General features: G+C 35.6%; 3 protein-coding genes and 1 pseudogene across 3 annotated transcripts; 2 read left to right on the top strand and 2 right to left on the bottom strand.

Annotated features, from left to right (window-relative positions):
• Positions 1-3,816: 3,816 nt before the first annotated feature.
• On the top strand, positions 3,817-4,725 carry LOC107636088 (uncharacterized). Its single transcript, XM_016339624.1, has one exon. It carries the CDS (start codon positions 3,817-3,819, stop codon positions 4,723-4,725), a length of 909 nt encoding a protein of 302 aa, XP_016195110.1.
• A 3,561-nt stretch (positions 4,726-8,286) lies between these two features.
• On the top strand, positions 8,287-9,264 carry LOC148566679 (uncharacterized). The gene is made up of 3 exons (XM_088484373.1): positions 8,287-8,400; positions 8,516-8,920; positions 9,022-9,264. The coding sequence occupies exons 1-3, from the start codon at positions 8,287-8,289 to the stop codon at positions 9,262-9,264; spliced, it is 762 nt and encodes a 253-aa protein (XP_088340499.1).
• A 4,674-nt stretch (positions 9,265-13,938) lies between these two features.
• LOC107636089 (protein FAR1-RELATED SEQUENCE 5-like) lies at positions 13,939-16,134 on the bottom strand (annotated as a pseudogene).
• Positions 16,135-19,249: 3,115 nt separating this feature from the next.
• Positions 19,250-20,143, bottom strand: LOC107637600 (E3 ubiquitin-protein ligase SINA-like 10). Its single transcript, XM_016340996.3, has one exon. The coding sequence runs from the start codon at positions 20,141-20,143 to the stop codon at positions 19,250-19,252; it is 894 nt and encodes a 297-aa protein (XP_016196482.1).
• Between the last annotated feature and the right edge of the window lie 5,549 nt (positions 20,144-25,692).

Below are 25,692 nucleotides of genomic sequence, written 5' to 3'. Positions count from 1 at the left end.
ATTAATCATAGATAATAATAAAATTATAAACGTTGGATTCTAAATTAATATTAAGAATAAGATTATTGAGAGTACTAGAATAAGAGTACGATGTAAAAAATTACTAAAGTAACATTTAATACTTAAAAAATGTAACATATTTGATTAAATATTCTTTTATATATATATAATTTATATTTTTTTATTTTTATTTAAAAATATATTTTGTCTATTTTTATATGTTATTTTTATTTTAGTAAGTAAATATTAATTTTATTATAAAATTAACTAATAAGATCCATTTAAATATTTAAATTAAAATAATAGGATAATATAAAAAAAAATTTTAAGTTGATGTCCATTTTAGTAATTTTTTATCTAAAAGTGATTTTGAATGGTATAAGACAAACAACATTATATTTATCTTTGTGAACGCAGGATTGATTATGCCTCTGAAACCACGTTTAGAGTGAATGAATTCGTTGCGTACGGGCTAGGGTTCACGGACTGCTTTCAAAGTGAAACTTTCAAGAAGCTCAAACGTGCTTCTCTCCTCCCCAACGTGTTTGCCAAACACACCCTAAACCGTACACATTGAACCGTGCGCATTGAACTAGAAACCGACAAACAATAAATAATATACACGAAACCGTTCATTAAAAGACCAACCGATCAAACCGTAAACCCTAAACCGCAAACATTGAGCCGAAAACCGCCAAACGATAAAACATCGGCACAAAACCATTCACTATAAGACCTAACGATCAAACCGTGAACCCTAAACCGTACACATCGAACGGGAAACTGCCAAACAATAAACCATGGGCACGAAGACCATTCACTCTGAGACTTAGTCACTAGACCGTACACATTGTACTGTACGCATTGAACCGAAAACCGGCAAACCGTAAACCATATGCACGAAGCCATTCACCATAAGACCTAACTACCAAACCGCGAACCTAAACCGTACACATTGAACCAGAAACTGCCAAACAATAAACCGTTGGCACGAAACCATTCACTCTAAGACCTAGTCACTAAATCGTACACGTTGAACCGTGCGCATTGAACTGGAAACCGGCAAACAATAAACAATATACACGAAGCCGTTCACTAAAAGACCCAGCGATCAAACCGTGAACCCTAAACCGTAAATATTGAACCGGAAACTGCCAAACGATAAACCATAGGCACAGAACCATTCACTATAAGACCTAACGACCAAACCGTGAACCCTAAACCGTACACATCGAACGGGAAACCGCCAAACAATAAACCATGGCCACGAAACCATTCACCATAAGACCTAACGACCAAACCGTGAACCTAAACCGTACACATTGAACCAGAAACCGCCAAACAATAAACCATTGGCACGAAACCATTCACTCTAAGACCTAGTCACTAAACCGTACACGTTGAACCGTGCGCATTGAACCGAAAACCGGCAAACAATAAACAATATACACGAAGCCGTTCACTAAAAGACCCAGCCATCAAACCGTGAACCCTAAACCGTAAACATTGAAGCGGAAACCGCCAAACGATAAACCATAGGCACAGAACCATTCACCATAAGACCTAACAACCAAACCGTGAACCTAAACCGTACACATTGAACCAGAAACCGCCAAACAATAAACCATTGGCACGAAACCATTCACTCTAAGACCTAGTCACTAAACCGTACACGTTGAACTGTGCGCATTGAACCAATAACCGGTAAACAATAAACAATATACACAAAACCGTTCACTAAAAGACGTAGCGATCAAATTGTGAACCCTAAACCGTAAACATTGAACCAGAAACCGCCAAACGATAAACCATGGGCACAGAACCATTCACTATAAGACCTAACGACCAAACTGTGAACCCTAAACCATACACATCGAACGGGAAACCGCCAAACAATAAACCATGGCCACGAAACCATTCACCATAAGACCTAACGACTAAATCGTGAACCTAAACCGTACACATTGAACCAGAAACCGCCAAACAATAAACCATTGGCACGAAACCATTCACTCTAAGACCTAGTCACTAAACCGTACACGTTGAATCGTGCGCATTGAACCGAAAACTGGCAAACAATAAACAATATAAATGAAGCCGTTCACTAAAAGACCCAGCGATCAAACCGTGAACCCTAAACCGTAAACATTAAACCGGAAACCGCCAAACGATAAACCATAGGCACAGAACCATTCACCATAAGACCTAACGACCAAACCGTGAACCTAAACCGTACACATTGAACCAAAAACCGCCAAACAATAAACCATTGGCACGAAACCATTCACTCTAAGACCTAGTCACTAAACCGTACACGTTGAACCGTGCGCATTGAACCGAAAACCGGCAAACAATAAACAATATACACGAAACCGTTCACTAAAAGACGTAGCGATCAAACTATGAACCCTAAACCGTAAACATTGAATCGAAAACCGCCAAACGATAAACCATGGGCACAGAACCATTCACTATAAGACCTAACGACCAAACTGTGAACCCTAAACTGTACACATCGAACGGGAAACCGCCAAACAATAAACCATGGCCACGAAACCATTCACCATAAGACCTAACTACCAAACCACGAACCTAAACCGTACACATTGAACCAGAAACCGCAAAACAATAAACCGTTGGCAGGAAACCATTCACTCTAAGACCTAGTCACTAAACCGTACACGTTGAACCGTGCACATTGAACCGGAAACCGGCAAACAATAAACAATATACACGAAGCCGTTCACTAAAAGACCCAACGATCAAACCGTGAATCCTAAACCGTAAACATTGAACCGGAAACCGCCAAACGATAAACCATAGGCACAGAACCATTCACCATAAGACCTAACGACCAAACCGTGAACCTAAACCGTACACATTGAACCAGAAACTGCCAAACAATAAACCATTGGCACGAAACCATTCACTCTAAGACCTAGTCACTAAACCGTACATGTTGAACCGTGCGCATTGAACCGAAATCGGCAAACAATAAACAATATACACGAAACCGTTCACTAAAAGACATAGCGATCAAACTGTGAACCCTAAACCGTAAACATTGAACCGAAAACCGCCAAACGATAAACCATGGGCACAGAACCATTCACTGTAAGACCTAACGACCAAACCGTGAACCCTAAACTGTACACATCAAACGGGAAACCGCCAAACAATAAACCCTGGCCACGAAACCATTCACCATAAGACCTAACTACCAAACCGCGAACCCTAAACCGTACACATTGAACCAGAAACCGCCAAACAATAAACCGTTAGCACGAAACCATTCACTCTAAGATCTAGTCACTAAACCGTACACATTGGACCGTGCACATTGAACCGAAAACCCGTAAACAATAAACAATATACACGAAGCCGTTCACTAAAAGACCCAACGATCAAACCGTGAATCCTAAACCGTAAACATTGAACCAGAAACCGCCGATTTAGTTTAAAGTTGCTTATGCTAAATAACCTGGTATGATTCATAAAATATGGCGAGGTTTACCCAATTTAATTTCAATTTCGCCTTATTAGATAAAGTTATCGCATGTTCTTTTTCAAGAAGAAACTATAAACCGCACCTAGTGGTATCCATAAAACCATATACATGTATACAACGTAATTAAGGCCATTAAATAATATTCCAATTAGGTAGGTGATGGTTAGTCTAGGACTACGAGCAAGAACATGGTGCAATAAAGTGGAGACCATGCTGCATGACTACAAGAAGGAGGCAATGAGTTGGTGGTCTAAGCATAAAAAACTACAACTACAAACTATATGCTTACAAATTATACCCCATACAACATGGATACTAGAAGGAAGCCCTCAACCATGGCAATCGAATGTTTGGAAATGTTCCATGGAATCGATCGAACTGCATTCAGGATGCTAACGCAAGTCCTTCACCGTGAAGTTAAACAGTCCCTGATGGTCATGGCATTTCTACTGTCAATGGAGACCATGAGACTGAATGGTATTGTGCAAACAGCCATAAAAAATGAAGGCTGGTTTATGAACAGTCTTGCCGAGGAATGTGTCATCTGTTTGCAATGCCTACTATCTCAGGAGTTCTCTGGAGTTGTGGAGAAATCCAGAAAACTCGAAACCCTCGGACACGTGCTGAAAAATGAGCTCACCTTATACCAGGTTCATAGGATGAGATCCGTCCTCCTAACGCTAATTCCCGATACCCTATCAAACATTTGCTCTAGAATTCTAGGCGACATAACAATGGATGCTGTGTGGTTGGAATATCAGAGGAATCCTAAAGAACTATTGGGTTTCAACACACAAGACCAGTGCCTATCGGTTGCACCAGAGGCATTGAATAGACATAACAATGGCCGAGGATTGCATATGCAACAAGGAGGAAGGCAAACTGAGCAAGATAAGGGAAAGCAGAAGTACGTCTGCAAGGAGCTGGATGACGCGGAACGTCCAAAGACACTGATCGTATGCTTCGGTCGAGAGTCCATGCCCATTGCAGATGGCATTGCTGAGTTTTTCTGCAACTTGTTTGGTCATGTGGTTCAAAAGGTGACAGTCATGCCTCGGAGGGACAAAGACTCGGGTGATTTTGCTTTTGTTCTTTTCAACGACGCATCAATCCCGCGCATTATCATGGGGGACAAAAATGTCGTTCAACATACCATACAAGGCATGAAAAGTTGGATCAGATGGTGGACAGGAACACATTATCGCTGTGTGAATTAGTCATACAATAGACGATAAAGGTTAGTGTCGTTTTTTCAGAATAATCTAGTTACAACAGAATCTTTACTTGTTAAGGGAGCTGAAATATACGTTATATGCTCATTTTTTAATATCCAAGTTAAATTATCTTTCCATGTTACTTGATTTTGTTGATAGAATCTTGATCAATTCGGTTCTTTATTCGGCTGTGGTCATGAAGTTTAAATTGGAATAACAAACCCTATGACCATTAATTTAGTTAATGTCGTTTGGAGTCCTTCACCATCCACCTCCCAAACATAAGATATTATTATGTACTTGAACTTGTTGGGACTAACGTAAGAGACATACCAGGAATGTTTTTTGGAAATATATTACTTGAATATCACCTTTTTTAGTTGGCCATTTTAAAATCGGACTGGTGTATGTGGCAGACACTTTGTGTATAAGTTTTAATTTTTTTTGTTGGCCCTAAAGCTGTTGTTAGGAAAAAAATCTTTCTAAAACGTAAAGGATTATACACTATGACCAAAAATTCCGAATGACATTTAAGTGGGCTAGTGACAATGTACTTGTTTTGGAAATCTAGTACGTTTTTTTTTTTCTTAACTTTTTTAAAACCCAAAACCGGGAGAGTGCTCCAATTAACAAATAACAAAGAGAAGAAATCAAATAAACCCAGCATTCTTGAGGGAATACAATATTGTGACAATGAATTTGTTATGGCCACAAACAAATCTTAAACAAGAAGAATAGCTAAACCTCTAAAATTATTTTCATGGTAAAACTGATTGTTTTCCCACATGCTATTGTCCTCATATATGATATGTGCAAACAGTATCATTTGCATTCAGTAGCATTGTATTTGCATGCAGTAGCAGTCACTATCTGGTCGATACACTGCTGATAACTAAACGTAGTCGCAATAAAATAGACAGCAAGATATGGACCATAAATACAAACCATAGTATATCACAACTGGTCACCAAATGTCAAACACATTACATCACATACAAAATAACACATTCAGAATAACATTTTGATTAATTACACTACACAGAAAAATTTATAGGTCTGCATAAATCTGTTAAGTTGACCCCTGGTTGACGGACGAGTCAGGAGAGGTCTCTGGTCGCTGTCGCTTACTAGGACCTGCCTCAGGCCCCCCACCATGTTGCCTCTTGTTTACACTGTAGTTGAGTTAAAAAAATTTAGGCATAAAACATGAAAACGTGAGAAATTAGACCAGAAAATAATGGTCCGATGTTACTAACCCTGACTGCTGAGTATCGAAATATTACTGTTGTTGGCTCCGGCTGTGATTCCTAAGGAACATCTCGGTCTGGTAGACTCTAAGTTGGGCTTCTTTGTTGAGGTAAGCACCGCACACCGAAGCTAAGCGTTGAATAATATGGTCAGGCAACACCTTCGCCGCATACAGTTCATCAACAACACACGGAGGTTCATCTTTCCGGTTAATGTCCCTGACGATCATGTAGAATACTCCCCAGCCAACGTACCTAAGCTCCACACTCAGCAAAGAACTTCGTCTGTACATGCACCGTATCCGACCTAAATCAGTTCCCTTTATCCAGAACCTATTACCATCTCTCTTGGGCGTGATGTGGAGGCAATTGTCTTGAGTGTCAACCAAATAAAGATCAGTGGTACTGTACCACTTGAAGAGATTCACGATATTAGGTGGGAATTCAACATCATCCTGTGACGGAACAAGACAACACCATGGCAACTTAGTTTTCCAAATATTTTTTAACAGAATCATAACAACGAAAGAAGGCAAAATTGTGGATATACGTACATCTGTTGCAAAGAGCCCGAAGACATAGAACTGGTTGTAAGATTGTTGAATGTTCCTTAATGCATTAACATACCTAACCAACATGTAGAAACAACAACAAATAAAACATAGGGGCCCGAAACCTAAAAGAAGAGAGTAGACAAATATTTTGTGACTCTTTATTTACTTATTCTATGCATGCAGTTATTTAAATATGCTCGATTTTATTCTTTACAGATACGGCTGCTATCAAAGGAGGTAGTAAAAATTGAAGAAGATACTTACCGGAATCCAGACTCCATTCTTGGTTAATTACTTCGACGATGGCTGTGGTTGAAGGGAGGGAGATGCCAAGGAAGTTTTCAGACGAAAAATAGTTGATTAATGAGTGTAACTTTTTTTCTTTTCAGTTATTTTGCTATGTTACTATGTTAGTTGAGAATTTATTAAACCTTTTAATGTAAAATTAATCAAAACGTCGAATCAGTGGTAGAGGGTACTTATTATTAGCCAACTCTGTGTTATCCCAATGTTTGGAAAACGTAAAATATCCTTTAATTCATTGATTATCAAAATGTTTTGGAAATGTGTCGTTTATAAATGTGCAAAGATTTTTTTAGTTTTATGTAGTTTAATAATTTTCATTGAAGAATTTAAATGTAAACAATAATAGTTATCAAAATGGGTAGTCACAGGCATTTTAAAAAAGAAAAAAAGATACCCAGTAATCAAATTATTTAAAAAATTGAATTTAAATTTAAAAATTTTAAATCGTTTGTTTCGAGTTTCTAGCGGTTTTATTTTAATCTAGCATTAAATAAGATAGTAACAATTGTTGTAGAAATTAATTTTCAATGGAAATAGTAGTAGTTACGTATAAACCGACTAATTAAATTAATTATTTTATTTAAGTCTTAAAATGTGTTCCAATAACTTTGCAAACATTAATGCGGTTAATAACAAACAATTAATAATTTCATTTTCCTAGGATTTCTTTTTTTTTTTTTTGGGAGGTAAATTAAATTTTATTTAGTTTTTCTTTGAAAACGAAATTTGATGGAGAGGGATTTACGGGGAGTTATTGGGATAGAACAGAATATTTGTTGGAGATTATCGAAAACCGCAAGGTTTAAGTAGCTAAATTACTCACTAAATTTTTTTTTTAAACGCCGCGTTTTTAACCCCTCATTTTTTACTATATATTTTCTTTTCATTCACAAGCGTGTAACATAAGTATCCTTCAGTAATCACTATTCACCTTCCATCTTCCTTCACAAAACACTTCGCATAGTAACCCCAACCTAACACAGAATTTGCTGCTGAAGGTATCAACTCCAACAGCTTCGTCTCGGAGAAAATGTCAAACAAGGTGAAACTCTATCCTAACTCTTCTCCTGATAGTGATCAGTTGTTAATCATCATCTGCATGTAGTGTGAATGTAATAAAAAATGTAATCGTTGTAAAATCAAAATAAGATAGTTAAGCATTTTTTAAATGAATGGGTGACTGATTTGGGTTTCTGATTTGTTCGTCTGAAAAGGATTTTATGCATTTAGGTTTGATTAAGATTGTTCTGTTAAAGATTCAATAGATCACCACAGTAAACCAGTTCAACAAAATATAGTTGCACTGTTTGTGGAAAAATTGAACCACTTTGTTTCCAATTCCAAAAACATTCATGTGTGTTGATTTTAAATCAAAAGATTCGACTGTATAAGGTTTTTTAAATGAACTCTGATTCTGTTCCTTTTTGAACTTGGCAACTGTGTGACACTTGCCATAGATGACGTCTTCGAAGGACAAGGGTAAGAGAGTTCAAGCGATTGATAACGGTACGACACAGAACTACAAGATGAGGTTTCTTAAGCCAGTAATAAGGCCTTCAATGTTCAAACTGGTAATTAACATCCGTTTCCTTAACACCTCTTAATTTTAAGGTTTTTGCAATGCTATCGATGTTTTGACAGAACTTGACCTATTTGTAACTGTCATTACCTATAACTCCCGATGAGCTACCAAACCGTACCCCCTACCTGGACCTGGTTGTGCCTGACGGAAGGAATAACCCCTGTAAGTGCTTCTGGACGCAACTCCAAAGTGGCAAAATTGCATTGTCTCGAGGCTGGGAGGAGTTCTATCAGATGTACAAAATCAATCTGGACTCCATGCTATATTTCACACACAAAGGAAACTCCAATTTCCAAGTTCGGATTTTTGATTTTGGTGGCATTGAGAATTCATACCAACTCCGTGATCCTGAAGAACCACCATATGTAAGGACTGGTAATTATGAAATTGCAAAGTGTATCAACATCCCTCCTTCAGCCAGTGCTAGAGCGGTTGCCGCAAAGGTCAAAAGCAAGTGGCCTTTTTTTGTGATGGACCTAACTGCTCGCATGATGTCGTCGCGATTGTTGGTAAGCGTTAAATTGTTGCAACAATTTGGTTGAAATATTGTTTTACTGAAGTAAGCATTAAATTAGCTAATACTAACTGAAATTTCTTGTGTTATAATCAGTCGAACATCCCTCATCTCAGTCACTTCACTGGTCAGAGGCATCCTATCATCCTCACACATGGCCACATACAGGTCGAAGCTACATATACAAGGTACAATAGAAAAAGGGATGGTAGCTTCGGCGTTATTTCTGGAGGATGGGAGAACTTTGCTTCATTGTGCAACTTCAAGCCAGGTGGTGTGGGGGTCTTCGAGGTGATATCAAAGGAGCCAGTGACGATCATCCAGGTTCGATGCAGATAGGATGCATAACGATGAGTGGCTGAAGGCGCTTAGCCCCTGTGTTTGACCTCTTTGTCATAATATATCATGCTAAGACTTTTCCCGTAGGTTTAGAAAGTATTATATATTTCTTGTTTGTTGAACAATTACATTGACTTTTTTTGGGTGTTATTAAGTTGAAAACAACTTTTGGTATTAACTAAAACAGAATCGCATTCGCAAATATTATAGGTTTCTGCTCGTTTTTTAATTGACTTTTCCATTTTAACTTGATTGGACAAAAATTAGTTTTCCAAGTACAAATGGCAGAGTTGCCTTAATTTTTTTTTTCTGAAGTATAGCCAGGATAAATTGATTACTTTGTTGGCCTTTACAAAAAATAAAAAAAAAAATTGGCCCAATAGGTGAGGAAGACAACAAAATCTCATATTTTTGTAGGTGGAACTCTCTTTATATGTTGGGTTTTAAATTGACAATTTAAAGGGGGGATTTTTTTTAAAAATTGGTTTGGTTTGACCTTAAAATGTTTAAGAAAAAAAGTAAATCGAGAAAGATGAAAGCACCGGTAATGTTTGAATGAAGCCGTATGTCACCAGTTTTTTTTGTTTTTTTTTTAAGTTGGTTTAATGAAAAATGTTTTTCTTTTTGATACATGAACAGAATAGTAAAAACTTAATTCGGCCCAATCAATGAGTAAAATAGCCCAACCGTAGTTTCTTTTAATGACTCAAGGGTGGGTAATTTATTGTGGTTGGGCTTGGATCTCAGCTGGGCCACTGGTCTAGCGTGGAGTGTGTGCCTTTTTTTTTAATTTCTTAAGGGGGCAATTATATGGTTAAAGGATACAGATTGAATGGGATGTTGACAAGTGGCGATGATGGTGGATGCAGGGGACATGCTTGGCAGAGCTCTGCAAGCTTGCCTGCCAATTTTGTTTATGGGGGAGCCGGCTGATGGAGTAAAGCTATGTGGTTCCAATGGGTGGTACGTGGGCTGGGTTATTGCGTTGTGTTTTTTGGTCTTGGTCTTCAGAGGTGGACTTGTTTAAGGTAGTTGGGCCAATGGGTGGTGTGGGCTTATTCACTTTGCAGTGGGGTCATGTGGTTTCATTTTGCAGGTCCAGAGCATAGATAAGAAGAGGTGGATCTGGAAGAGAAGAACGAGAACCACAAATTGCCGATCCTAATGAGATAAGACTTTATCCACATCCAAGATCACTCTATCCAACACCAAGCGAGGGTTCTACAAATGGGCAGATTGTCTTCAACCCCATCAACGCTCGTTCGGTTGAGGTTTTCCCTAATTCCACAAATCGTCACAATTAGTGGTAGTATCGTGGATGCCCTATATCGTCTCACATGATGACTTGTTTCTCGCTAAATCAAAGTGGCTCTATCGTCGATACGATGGTAAGTTCTTCTCGGTTTATGGAATAATTTGTGAAGTCGTTATATTAGGTTGTGTATTTGGACATGATTTTGTTGGAACATGGTTGTTAATGTATATAATTGATTTGATGAATGACTTATTGAGTGTTTTATACCTGATGTGTCTGTCTGGGATTTCAGATTGTGTTCGGGAAGCAGTGTTCATTCCAATTGTTGCTGGGTGGACTTTTGTGATCCAAGATGCACGTTGGTCGATGAAATTGACAGCCATGTGGTTGCCGTCGCCGTTCGGATGCTGGAAACTGCAGTCACAGGTGAAGCCACTCAATAACCGAACCCAAAGCAGCCAACAAATCTGACTATGAAGGTAAGACAATGGCGTGATGGTTGTAATGTGAATAAAATTTTCAGAGTTACTTGGTTAGGCTCTTTTAACACAATATTGTCGAAGGTACCAGCGGGTGACGGGAAAAAGGTTTGACTGAGAAAAAATATAGATGCTCGTGTCTGTTTGAATGAAAGTTGGTATGGAGTTGTTGGTTTCTTAGCGCTAAGGCATGGGTATTTTGTTGTTTTTTTGTGCACTGGTAAATCCATGATGAATTCCTTGTGACCCTACTGAGTGAATAGATGATTGAATTTTCGAGGTTGATCCGTTTCCATCAGGAGCACCGGGATGTGGAAAATGATTTTCCGTATCACTTCCTACTGGTCATTATGAAAATATTTCAAACTTGACTAGTCATTCTTTGCATCAGTCAAAGTGGATCACAATTAATTCGTATACGGATTTAGCATGTACTTGAAAACCACAAAATATCCATGCTTTAATCTTAAGAACTCAGGAAGTGCATACCAACCTTCATTTAACCAAACACTATCATCTACCTTCCTCCGTCTGACTTTTATTCCGTCACCCGTTGGTAGCTCCGACAAAATTGGAGTTGATACTCCTTCCCACTTAGCCGAACAAGGAACGTCTTCTGTAGTCGGCTTGACACACTAAATTAAAGTTCGACAACATGTCATCGGCTACAGACCTCGATAATATTGCCTTGGGTTTTGTCTTGAGTAATTCATAATTTTCATACGTAGCAGAAATCCGTCTATGTTTCACGAACGATTGTACTTACGACCGCGGTACCTTTTCCACATACTTCTGCACGGAAGAAAAAAGCAAAATATTAACTAACGATATCTCATCTCAATGCACGACGAGTATGCGCAAAGGGAACAGATGACGTTGCTTCTCCCCCAAGAGTTCAGGAAGATGGTGAAAACGAGAAGTACCATTCCCAAACCAACTTAGGCACTTGTGCTGCAGTACCGATTCATTTTTCCACGGAAGATATCCGTCTAGAGGTAAAAAAAATGCTTCTTTTTTCTAATTTAGAGTATAAGTGTCCCGGATGGTGTTTGGGTGCATGCAGTAGAGCTATTAAAAGAATCCGACTAATGGATGGTTGGTCCATGTGATGTATTTCTTTGAATTTATATACTTATATTTAACATAGGCTGTTGTTGTGTATGTAGGTAGAACACTGGGAAAGGAAATTGATGAAGAACCTAGAACCCAAAGGCTAAAGGGTAAGTAGCAGTTTCGTGGATCCTTTTTTTTCAGGTTTACTGAATTAATTGATTTTTTTGATTCGTCTATTGTGTATAGTTGTCGTGATGAGTTTTCTTAATATCAGGTCATAATAGTCAACAATGTTACAGATGCTGGATGACTACATTTTGGAAACATTCAAGCTCTCAATCCCAGGAAGCAAAACCCTGCCTATCAAATTAAAGTCATGCCGTAGTCAAGTAGCTGATAACATAGAAAGATTCGCTATTGTACAACTTAAAGAAAATGTCCGCAGTGTTTCAAACATTTATTGTTCCTAGTGTTAAATTCTGTTAGTATGTAAGACTCTAACAACATCAAAATGTTATTGAACCTAATAATCGAAACTATGATATGAGCGAATAGAAATCTGTTTGTGTATACGAATCTTCTGCTTCATATATCTATATATATATCAAACTACTTTCATACACAGTGTGCCATTTCCCCTTAAATAAAATTTTCAATGAATATAGGAAATCCATAATAACAAAGTAGATTCACAACCTCAACGTTACAAAAGAGATTTAAAACCATGTATGAACAATTCAACCTTGGAGAATACAACCCATTCAATCTAATAATTTGGTTGGTAAATCAAATGCACTAAGAAAGGAAAAAAATCAATTAACACAGCTCTATTTTTTCAACTGTATTGCATAACCACAATGGTAGGAAGTCCTTACCCCAAATGCAACCACAATAAACTGCAACTAAACGACAGCAATGTAAGCAAAACACATGCATATTATTCAACATTATTGTCATCATAATGGACTAAGTAGGGAAAAAATTCAATTTGCACAACTCTAATTGATCAACTGAATTGCATAATCACAATGGTAGCAAGTCGTTACCCAAAAGTCAACCACAATTTACTGCAACGAGAATATAGCTATGTAAGCAAATCACCTACATATAATCGAACATAATTATCAGCCTAATGGACATATTCATAGTTAACGTAAATAAATACAACTTAAAACTCCTCAATACCAAGCAGTGACAAATACATTACGGTCAGAAAATCAGGATAGATCACGCTTTTAGAACCAATTATACTTGCATTGCACTAAATTCAGAAGACTAATTCCTTGAAATGGTCAAAGCGTCCTATGCATCGACGCGAACAATGCCATGTACGATCCTTGTTTGTTGCCACAAGGGAGTGACGATGGTAACTGATCTCGGACATCATTATCGAATTCATAGTTCGTGAATGAATGTCTCTTGTCCTGCTGTGACTCCTTCACCTGCTGATAACATCATAATCCCCAATCAGAAACTATAATAATGCATACAACCATAATGGTCATTCATCGCAAAGTGGTTAAGAGGAGTTTTATGCATCACACATGTGTTAACGAGTCGAGATTTTTATTGAAAACACCATTCGTGGACGCGATGTCAATGGATTCGCTGCTTTCACGGAGGCTCCGCTGTTTTATAAATTTTTTTTAGACAAGAAGAAGGAGATATTCATTAATTTACCCAATTCATGACACGGAAATTAGATGTTTATATTCAAAAAAATTACCTTGACAAAAGTGTTTTCTTTACCCTTCCGGTTCCTCATACCCGTTGCCATAAACTTCCTTGTTCCACCCTTTTTAAAAGGCTGCCCAAACAGAGGAGCATTCACATAGTTTAATGGTTTTTAAAGGGACACACATCGAACAAGATTTTCACAGCAGGAGTCTATTTAGAATAAACAAATCGTACCTTGGTATTAGGTCCTGAGTGGTGTTCGGACTTAATTGAGAACGACCTCGAAGAATTAGCAAACCTTTCTGGACTAAAACCTGAGTCCTTGGCTGATGCATTGCCGTATGATCGATCGCGAGGGTTACCTTCCACACTATGCTGCATCAGATCTGGACAGCGCTTGTAGTAATGACCGTACTTGTGGCAATTAGAGCATGATCTCTTCTTCCTCCAAGAAGACCTCTTGGAAGGGGCTCATTTGCTTTTGACAACAAAGGGATCGTTGATGCCTTCCACGTTAATATTAGGAGTTGACTTGCCTTGTTTGCGTGACTGCAGGCGGATAACTAAATTGACAAGTTCAGACTGGACTTCATCAAAGTCTGCAAGATCCTTGCAGGCAATATCACACAGCTTGTTCAAATTCGATGCCAATGCTCCAACTCGAAACTTTAAGACCCTTTCGACGTCATCATTCACAGGCATTTCTGTGCTAATAAATTCGTTCTTTGCATTCTTTGTCCACCTTTTGTATATCAACGAATCTGGTAACTCAAGTATGTTTTCGAACTTCATGGCACAGAAGATATGACTACAGGGAATACCACGTGATTCAAACAGCTTGCACGAGCACGAGAACAGATTCTTACCTCTATCGACTTCCACCCGTCAATCTCTGGCCGGGTCTCCGAGAGCAGTCACACTGAACTCTACCTTGTCCAAGGTTGTGCTTAGTACCATTATATTCAAAGCCCCTGCCCTCTGAATCTCATTACGAATTTCCTTGAAAATGTTTCGCGTGTAATAACATGATGCAGATCTTTCATATACCTCCAACGAGGTAATCATCACTGGCTCTGAGCACTGAGACTTAAAGTCAGCTATTAATTCGTTGTTTCTATACTCCTTTAAGGCCCTATCCAGGTTATGCATGAAGCCAATGAGGGTGTTCTTGCGATTAACATAGAATCTGATGAGAGAATTTATACCTTCACACTGTGATGTCGTCCTTATGTAACCGAAAAACTTATCCCGGAGGAAACAATGGGACCACATCTCACGAGTTTCGTACGTCTTTTCCATCCAGGTACTGCCAACAAGGTTGTGCTTATCCAAAATGGCTGCCCATCTCCGATCAAAGTCTCTCTGGTCGTTGTTGTCGTATATAAGACCCTTAAAATCGCGCAGGAAATTAGGATTCTTTATATTTTCACATGCATTTCTCTGCAGATGCCATCCGCATAACCGATGGGTCGCATCAGGCAGAATATTCTTGATTGCATTTCGCATGGCAAGGTCTCGGTCAGTTATTACTGCTTTTGGACTTTTCCCACCCATCGCTTCTACAAAGGTTTCCAACAACCACTTATACGTCTCTGTGGTCTCGTCGGATAGTAGGCCGGAGCCGAAGATAACAGTCTGCCCGTGATGATTGCATCCAGAGAAAATGACCAAAGGCTTGTTGTATTTATTCTTCTTGTAGGTTGAATCAAAGGCAACAATATCTCCAAAGCAGTGATAGTCGATAATTGACTGCCCATCTGCCCAAAAAATATGCTCCAGCCTTTCGTCACTAGTGAACGTATACTTTCCAAAGAACATCGGATCGTTGTTTGACTTGTCAATCAAATAGTTTATTGCCGCATTGGCATCCCCGTTTTTAACTTTTGCCCGACGATAGCGATCGATGTGGTTGTACAAATCTTTCCGTGTGAAGCCAGCATGACGATATCCACCCTTTTGGAATGCAATATACCCCATAATGTGGCAGCTCTTGACACCAAAATTATGAAGATTTTCCACTTGGACTCTATCAGTGACAGTTAGACGACGATTGGCCGGTACCAGATGCACAAATTGGGGTGGTGTCAGATCGTGGTTGTGAGATTCCACAAAACATGATACCTTCCATCTACTGCAGCCGTAGTCAAGCTTTACCCTAAGCCGAGTTGGACACTTGGTTCGCGTTAGTGACCTTGCCTCCCTTGATCTATCATCCATATCAAGATACCTCATATTTCTCCAGCCCTCTTTGTTGCAAACAAGTTGCCTGCTAATGATTCTACCTTGATTATCCCTAACCACGTCGTCCTTCCTCATTACAAATCCATGCCAACAAGAATAAGCGTTATAAAATTGGCAAGCCTCATCCTCAGTCCTAAAGTCCAGGTTCCAAATATCCTCCACCATTAAATCCGCTATTCTTTTTACACCACAAACTTCTTCACTCTTGCTAGTGGAATCCAGCGAATCCACATCGTCGTCATCAGCATCATCTTCTGCATTTGGTTGATAATCGAAATCATCACCCAAATCATTATCAGAATCATTCTTAACATCATCCTCCTTTATGGACATAATTTAACCCCTGCCATAATTTTACCCAAAAATGTCATTAAACAGAGCCAATGGCAGCAACTACGGGAAGCTAAACTAAGCTGCATGTAAAATTAAATGAACCAAAACCAATTAAACTAACCCAATTGTTTTCGACCCCAGTATTAGGTATTTATTTTGAATTCCCCAAAGCTAGCCACAGCATAGAACTGGATAATGTAACTTAATTTCCAAATTCAAGGATAGCAACCCAACACCCTAAACAGAGAACCGTTTAAAAGACATAGACTATCATCCAAATTAAACTAATCTGGATTAAGAAAAAAACTTAATCGGACATACCTTGATGACAACCAGAGGTTGAGCTTCAACGGATAAAAAATGCACTGTCGGAGTCGGAGGGAGGTGACCTTTACCTAATCCGACGCACCTAATTCGAAGGCAGCCGAAAAATGAATGTTGGTAAACCAGCTTCCAGCAGCCGCAGCTTCGGATCTAGCAGAAGTTCTGCTACAAATTTCTCTACCGGAGCCACATCAGTTTAGCGTTTGCCCTCTCCTCAGTTGACGTCGACGCCAATCCGACGAAAGCAGAGTACCAGTTCCGGAACTTGTTACTCGAAGGAGATCATGGACACTGGGTATAGAACGATGGCGAAAAAATCAAATAGGGTTGGGTAGTGGGTTCTAGGATAACAAATTTCAGGGTTGGGTAGTGGGTATAGAACGAAGGCGAAAAAACCAGTGGGCAGTGGATTCTATGCGTTTTTCAGGAAGTGAAACATGAATTAAAGGCTTGTGAGACATGCATGTTGAATTTCAGAAAGTGATGGAGGGTATTTTATAAAATGAAAAACAAGTTATAGATTATAAATTATAATTATAAATGTTCCCCAATACACTATATAGTATATGTATACAATAATTAATGTAGTATTTGTTATAGTATATGTTCATTAAAGGCTTTTGTTATTATCAATGAATGCAATTAATGAAAGGTTGAAAATTTTTTTGATCAATGGTTGAGATGATGACACATGTGCAAGGGTAACTTACCCACAAAATTGCCATGGGTTTGGAAGAAATCACCTCAAATATATTGTTTCTTTAGAAATATTCAATTACATAAATACTATCTACTTCGTTATACAATAGTTCAGAATCTTAATTATTTGTCTTCTAAATTGAAGACCTCTACATTTTTAAAAATGTGATGAAATTTCTTTATATATATCACCATGTTACAGCAAAATACACCAAGCTCTAAATAGAAATCGAAATCAATAGCTAAATAAGGGAGAAAAAAAAAGAGAAAAAAACTGAATACATGAATACATGAAAAAAACTGAATACTTGAACGGATTCCAATACTTTCTCCAAGGCTCCGCAACGTTTTTTTTTAATTAACCTATTTTTCAACGAGCAATGCTAGGGAACCAAAAGGGTATTAGCAAAAAATCAGCCAAAATATTTTTGGTGAATTCAAAATTTATACGAATTAATATATATGGATGTTTCTTTTGCTAAGTATCAGAATGTTTTTTTTTCATACTAAATGGATGTTCTTTTATATATTTTTCATATTTTTTTGTATTGCAAATGTGAATGTCTTTATTTCTTTAAAAATTTCATTTTTTTAAATTTTATAGATATTTAATTATTTTTGCTAAAATATAATTGGATGTTTCTTTTGTTAAGTATTAAGATGTTTTTTTTCATATTAAATGAATGTTTTTTTTATAATTCTATAATTGTGTAGTTTGCAGTCTCTTTAATCATCAAAATGGCACCTAATATCGCAAAACGCAGAGAGCAACATCTGCAACAAAAAAAAAACATAAAATAAAAATAAAAAATAAAATTTTATTATTTTCACTTTTTTTATAAAAATTAAAAATAAAAAACACTAAAAATAAACTAAAAATAAAAAAGCAAAAGCTGCGATGGGTTGGGCTATAGCTGTTCATGGCGCGCCCGCGACATTTCCCGTTCACTGCCACATGACCGCCGCCAGCCCTGTGAAGAAGCCCTCCGCCACTGCCTTCAAATTGGCGTCGAAGCTCTTGAATCCAATTCGTCTCCTTTGGACGTGGTTGAGCTCGTGGTACAATAATAACCGTAACGGTATTTGTCTTCACTTTCATCAAAGATCCTGTGATCTTATGCTTTTACTCTTCTATATAGGTTCGTGAACGGGAGAATATTCCGCACTTCAATGCTGGTAGGGGTTCTGTGTTGAGGGCGTCGCGGAGAGCATAGAAGTCGCCGGCGCTTCCAGCAGCATTAGCAAGAGAGAGATCTGTGTGTGATTATTGAAGGTGAGTAGGTTAACGTGAGAGAAAAGAGGAAAGCTTTTATAGGTTTTAATTAGGTTTATCTAATTAATTTTAAATTTTTTAAATTTTAAATTTAAAAATTTTAAAATTAATTATTAATATAAATTAATGTGGTTTTGTTTAGTTTTTGGCTATCCCTCTTGGTTCTATATACTTTTCCTTTTTCAACTAATTACTTCTTGGCTACACTTGTGACTCCTAGTTAATTTCCTTCCAGAAGTCAAGCCAAAACTATTCACACTTTGCTATCATATTATTAGATTAGATACTAGATATTAGGCGTCAATATATGTCTAGTCTCTAGAGAGAGTATCCTATTATTTGCGAGGATTATATTATGTGGATATCAAAATCAAGAATTATGTTACTTAGATATCAAAATCAATTACTAATATATATTAGAATATAAATTTTTATTAAAAATAAATTAATTCACACATATTATATTAGTGAGTAATTTTAATATACAAATTATATTTTTTGAATTTGCAAATAGTGTAGTCATATATATAAGTTCTCAGCATCTGATTAGACAATGTACATTGGATATAATATCTCCATTCAAAGTCTCGTCATTCTCAATGCAATAAACAAAAAACAAACATAAAAGGCTGAGTAGCACCAAAACATCTTCTACTCATATGACCTAAATATGCAAATTTCAAAATTGCGAGGTTTACCGGCACCAAAATAATCAGTTGGAATGACCAGAAACCTTGATGAAAGAATAGTGGCCAATCTGGCCATAGCAGAGTTTTGAGTGTTTTTGGTAAAAGAATTCATCACCAGACTGCATCCATTTGACTTGGCCGAAATTTGGCACCGATAGTTAGGCAATAACTCTGGCTGAATGCAGAGAACACTGACAGCATTTCCAAGACCGGCAACAAAATTCTGGACTATGAACAACTTTCCACCATTCACTTCTTGAAGTATAGTGACGTCATCATCAGAATCCAGTGTGACCTTGAAGGGCTTATCGTACGAAAACCTCACTCCGGCGCTGGCAGAGGAACCATGCTCAGTTCTATAGTGGGCGGGTAGATCCGAGAATGATGAGACGAAGTCACAATGTGAGTGTGGACAAGAGCATGGGACAAAGTTGCATTGGGATTCATGGCCAGACTTGTCACTGTAACGCAGTGTTTCCGTGCAACCGTATTTGGCATTAGCGCATAGAACTTTAATAGATTCCAGAACTTTCTCCAAGGCTCTGCTACGAATGGAACCTATTGACAAGAAGCAGGAGGCACACTTTTTCTCAAGAATGCGCGAGCAGCAAGCAGAGCAAGCAACATGACCATTTTCACACTGATAGACTGGAGTGGTGAGAGGATTAAAGCAAATGGGGCAATCAAGGACGTCTGGGTCTGAAAGGAAGAAACTGAAGGACTTATCTTGTGCAGAAGAACCTTTCTTACCTGAGGCTTTGACTGTTACAGGTTCATCATCAGGAACTTGTTCTTCTTTTGCGCGAGAGCGATCTTGCTTACGCTTTCGGCTTGTGGCTGCTATGACTTTCTTCATTTCTATGATCTTTCTTTCTGTCTAATCTTTTCACAACTCAAACTCATATACAGAGACTAGAGAAGCAGAGATAGGCACAGAAGCTGAATAGCCCCAAATTTCTTTTCATTAAAAAATCAGTTAATCAATATAGAGGCCATCTGCCAAGTACCAAGGCAGTATCGCTTTGTATTCTGTGAGGGTATAAATGAAATTTGGACACTAAAAAGTTAGGTCTATATTATGAAACCTGGACTTAGATAAAAAAAGGAAATAAAATAACATCAATAATTTAATATGCCCAAAAAAAATCAGAATCCATAAATTTTAATAATGATTTTTTTTTTGTTACCAAAATACTAAATAAGTAACATCAATCGGTGGAAAAAAGGTAACAAGTTTAGCATTTTGGACTGGGAAGGAAAAAAAAATTAGAAGAATAAATTTATTCGAGTAAATAACAATTTTTTTTATAGAATTTATGCGAAGAGATTTTTTTTTTTGAAAAAAATTTACATATACAAAATATTTGCATAAAAAATTACACAAATATTCCAAAAAAAATTTGTTAGAATTTTTACATAATTCCTTAATCTAAAGATTATCAATGTTAAATTATTAAGAAAGAAAATACTTGAATGCGGAAACGTACCTGAATTCATAAACATGAATCATGATAGGAAGAATTTAGATCTTGTGGTTCTTTCGATCTTCCTCAACCAAACCCTTCTGTATTCCTAGGCAATTGAATTGCAAGTTTGCAACTTCTCTAATGGGGAAAGAGTTGTTGAGGGATATGTTGGGAATCGAAATCCTAAATGTACTATTTATATTTGGGCATGGTACCTATTAAATCCTAAAACTCAAATAAAAATAGTATCTAAAGTTTAAGAGATAATATATCTAAAATCCAAAGGATAATTATCTAAAATAAAAAAGATAATATCTGGTTTTATTTTTATTTAATTTCAAATTAAAAATAATTATGACTGATTCAATTTAGCATTTATAACAATAAATGAGATCACTATTATATAAATTATTTAATTTAAAATGACATAATTATGATTATAATTAATATATGTATTACTCACAAATAAATTAAAAAATTAAAATAATTTTCTACCAAATTTCACTACATACAAAATTCCATGTTATATGTTTGTGGATGATAGTCAATGGAATCTAACAATTTAGTATAGAAGAAAGACACTAAATCATGGGATGTCAGTATGTCACCATTATTTCAATGCATATTTTTAAAATATGTAAATAATTAGTTAAAAAAATAGTTAAAAAAAAACATTTGATATGAACAAACTTAACCAAAGTGATAAAATTGAGTAGAATTTGATTGATTTATGATGATTTATAAAATTTAAATATTGTCTGTACAACAAACTCAGTTTGATGAGATATTTTTCTTGTTTTGTGTTAACAATGGAGGGAAAAGGATGAGTCATGATTGATGTTAGAAATGCAACGGTATTATATTTATTTTAAAAAAAATATTGTATCAATTCAAATATGTTGATTGTTTTATTAGATTTGTTGTTTCAATGGTAATATAGCATTTTCAAATAAGTTTTGTTTCACAATATTAATTCAAAGAGAAAAAAGAACATACATTTTTTTGTATCGGTATTTCATTATCCCAATTTTAGTAATGACGTAAACAAAAAAATTTAAAAAAATAAAAAGAAAACATGCTATTCACCAAAGAAAAAATAAAATGCTGAACTTAAAAAAAAATTGAAAAATGAAAATAACAAAAAATTATACAAAAATAAAAAATTTTAATTAAAAATAGAAAATAAAATACAGATCTCAATTCAGCCTTCTTAAAAATTATTTAAGATTTTCTGTTTTATTTTGTGATACAAAAAAGACTAAAAATAATTTTAGATCTTAAAGTGTTTTTAAAAAAAGAATAAACTAAGTATTCATAATTTTTGTCTAAAACTCTATTTACATAATAATCTAATGTCAATTGCCAATGTAGAATACACTATGAATTATTTTTGTACTTTTTGAACTTGATTACTACCATTGACAACTATTTTCACACTTTTGACTTTCATACTCTATTATTATGATTGACAGATTCGTCCTTGACATAGCATATTCCATTTATCTAGATTTAGTTTTAATTTTGATTAAAATTGTTCCTTGGGTAGTGTCAATTGAAAGTTTTTCCTAATGTATTAAAATTGAGTTGTTAAAAAATTAAATAATAGAACATGAATTCACAATAAAATTATCTTAGATTTATTTACTTAAAACAATTTTTTTTTTTAAATTTTGCCTACCATTTTTTATTATCAAATGACATAAAATTAATTTAAATAATTTGTATTAGTTTGTAGCCTCTTGATAAGTTGGAGAAACAAATTCATTCAAACAGTAGATAATAAGAATGATATATATTTAAATTTTTTAATGTAAAAATTAAAATTATAAAGTATAATGATTTATTGTCTTTTTTTATTTTAAAAATTATAAAAACCAAAAATAGGATAATAAATAATTTTGTGGGCAATTTACATAAATAAATTATTTGCCCATCAAATTTACGCAATTACATTGTTTCAAATATGAAGACGCAAATACATAATATTTATAGAAACCGCTACTGCCAGTAGCGGTTTACCAAAACACATAATTCGCTATAGCCAGCAGCGGATTACATGTAAATGGGGAAACACAGAAACCGCTAGAGGGAGGCAGCAGCAGTTTACGTTGACTATGAAAACAAATAATAAAACTAATATTTATCTAAAAAAATAATTACAAAATAAATAATTAATGGTATATATTATTTAAATAATATCATAAATAAAAAAAATTTAATTTATCATTTCACAGTATAATTTAAAAAATATAAATATGCATGTAATAAATTTTTTATTTATATTTATTATTAAAAGTGAGACCAAATTACAAATAAAAAAATACAATACTCAAAATATTAAATTATATAAACTAAGACTAATTTTTTTTATTCTCATCTCTTTTAAAATTTATAAACCAAGACCAAATAATATATATTTTCTATAATTGTAGAAGTTTTTTGTTAAAATTTTATTTTATTTAAATATTTAAAAAATTAAAATAAAATTAATTTTAAATTTTAAATTTTAAATTTTAAAATATAAATTTTTATATATTTATTAAATCTATGTTGATAGAGAGGTATAATTATTCTGATAGATATTAGTAATTTTATTTTTTTTAATTTATAAAAATAATTCATAAGAATATAAAATTTTATCAATTAATATGTATTTAAAAAATCATCTTTAAATTTTAGCTATATAACTCAAAAGGTCATTGCATTTATATTTTCTAAGATTTTAAAAAATAAAAACTATTTGTATTTTATAATTGATTGATTGGATAAATAATAGTGATAACATCATAATTTTTGATGAATAAAATAGAAAATATAAATATGTATGTAATAATTTTTTATTTGTATTTATTATTAGGATGAGACTAAATAGCAAATCAAGGAGTGAGTACTCACAAAGTACTAAAATATATAAACTAAGACTAATTTTTTTTATTTTCATCCCTTCTAAAACTCATGAATGATAAAATAATTTATTTTTAGTAAAAAATTCACTAAAGTATACTTTTTTTTTTTAAAATTACTTCATTTTTTATCCATATAAATCATATGATTGCAAAAAATATATACTCAACTTAAATTGCTGCTGCCTCCAGCGGTTTATGCACGTGTCCCAATACACATAAACCGCTACTGGCAGTAGCGGTTTATGGCCAAGCATCAACAAACAGAAACTGCGACAGCCTTTAGCAGTTTCTGTGTTCCCCCATTCACATGTAATCTGCTGCTGGTTATAGCGGATTATGTGTTTCGGTAAATCGCTACTACAGTAGCGGTTTCTATAGATATATGAACAATGTATTTACGTCTTCATATTTAAAACAATGCAATTGTGTAAATTTGAGAGACAAATAATTTATTCATGTAAATTGCCTTAATTTTGTTTATTCTGAAAATTGTAAAGTATAATTTTTTCGGAAAAGCTCTGCATACAAGCCATTAGGGCTTGTATGCTTTACAAGCTCATTAAACAATAAAATGAAAATACGCGCTGCTCCACATACGTTGATTACACGCGCTATATAAGATCCCGCGTATATCTAACTACCAAATTTAAAATATTTGTTTCCTTCTTCGTTTTCGTTATTTTGAGATTTGGTTGTTCTTCTTCTCGCGCGTCTTCCCTCGTTCTTCTCCATCGTTCTTTTTCTCTCCCTTTCTCACTGGTATGTTCTTCGTTTACGTTACTTTTTTCTCTCTCTGCAACTCGAGCTTCGTTTTCTATTTTGATTTGTTGTTTTCTGAAATCAAAGTTTGAACTCGTTTTGAAGATAATGGATCATTCCACCTCAGATTCTCAGCTGAATCCAGGCGAAGTGGATTATGAATTTGAATCTAACGAAGTTCCTGAGGTTTGATTTACATAATGAATTTTCTTTCAGTAATTTGTATAGCATTGTGTAGTTGAAAAATTGCTGAACATTGACTGTGAAACTAACACGTTAACATGAATCTGTCGATTCAATGTATTAGTTGTGATTAATTATCTGAAATTTATAGCAGACGCTCGGGTGTAGATCAGGTCTTTTTTTGGGTGTATTTTTGCTAGAAGTGTGGGTGTATCTATACTACTGGTTTTGTTATTTTAATTGAGTTGTTGTTGTTCAGGTGTATTATATCAGACATGATTGGGTGTGTTTTTAGTTTTTGACATGGTGTATTCTGCAGCCTGTGTATTTACAGTTTATGGCTTTAAAGGTCATTGTGTAGTTGAGTTGTTGCGGTTCGGCTGTATCATATTAGGCATGATTGGGTGTATTTGAATCATATCTATGGGTGTATTCACAGTTTCTGACACGGTGTATTGTGCAGCCTCTCTCGGTTGTTGATGACGAGCTTGTTCCGAAGGTTGGAATGACCTTTACCACCCTTGAAGATGCTGGAAAATTTTACAGGAACTACGCCAAGGTTGCAGGTTTCTCTACAAGAGTTCGGTGCACAAATAGGAAGGGAAACGAGATTAAGAATCAACTGATTACATGTAGCAGAGAGGGAAAATGGAAATCTAAAATATCTCCGACCGAGAAGACCAATCCTACAGCCGGTTTAAACTGTCCTGCAAGAATTTATATACACACATTGAAGGATGTCGGTGCTTGGATTATTTCAAAGGTTGTGCTCGATCATTCACACCCCTGCTGTCCAAGCAAAGCAGAGATGCTCAAACAGCACAGGAAACTAAGCATGTCCATTCGTTGTACAATAGAGAATAACGAGGAGGTCGGTATCAAACCAAGCAAAACATACCAATCATTTGTTGCGGCTGCCGGGGGTCATTGCGAGTTAAATTTTATCGAAAAGGACGTGAAGAATTACATTACGAGGGAAGTGCGAAATGTTTCCGAACAAGAAGATGCAAAGGAATTCGGGAAATATTTGTTAAGAATGAAAGAGAAGAATCAGAATTTCTTTTTTGAGCTCCAACTCGAAGAGGATCAAT

Source organism: Arachis ipaensis, chromosome B4 (genome assembly GCF_059453495.1).
Source record: "Arachis ipaensis isolate K30076 ecotype BB chromosome B4, ASM5945349v1, whole genome shotgun sequence".
NCBI classification, from domain to species: Eukaryota; Viridiplantae; Streptophyta; class Magnoliopsida; order Fabales; family Fabaceae; genus Arachis; species Arachis ipaensis.
The sequence above is the reverse complement of the archived record's forward strand: the minus strand, read 5'-3'. Positions and strand labels throughout refer to the sequence as shown.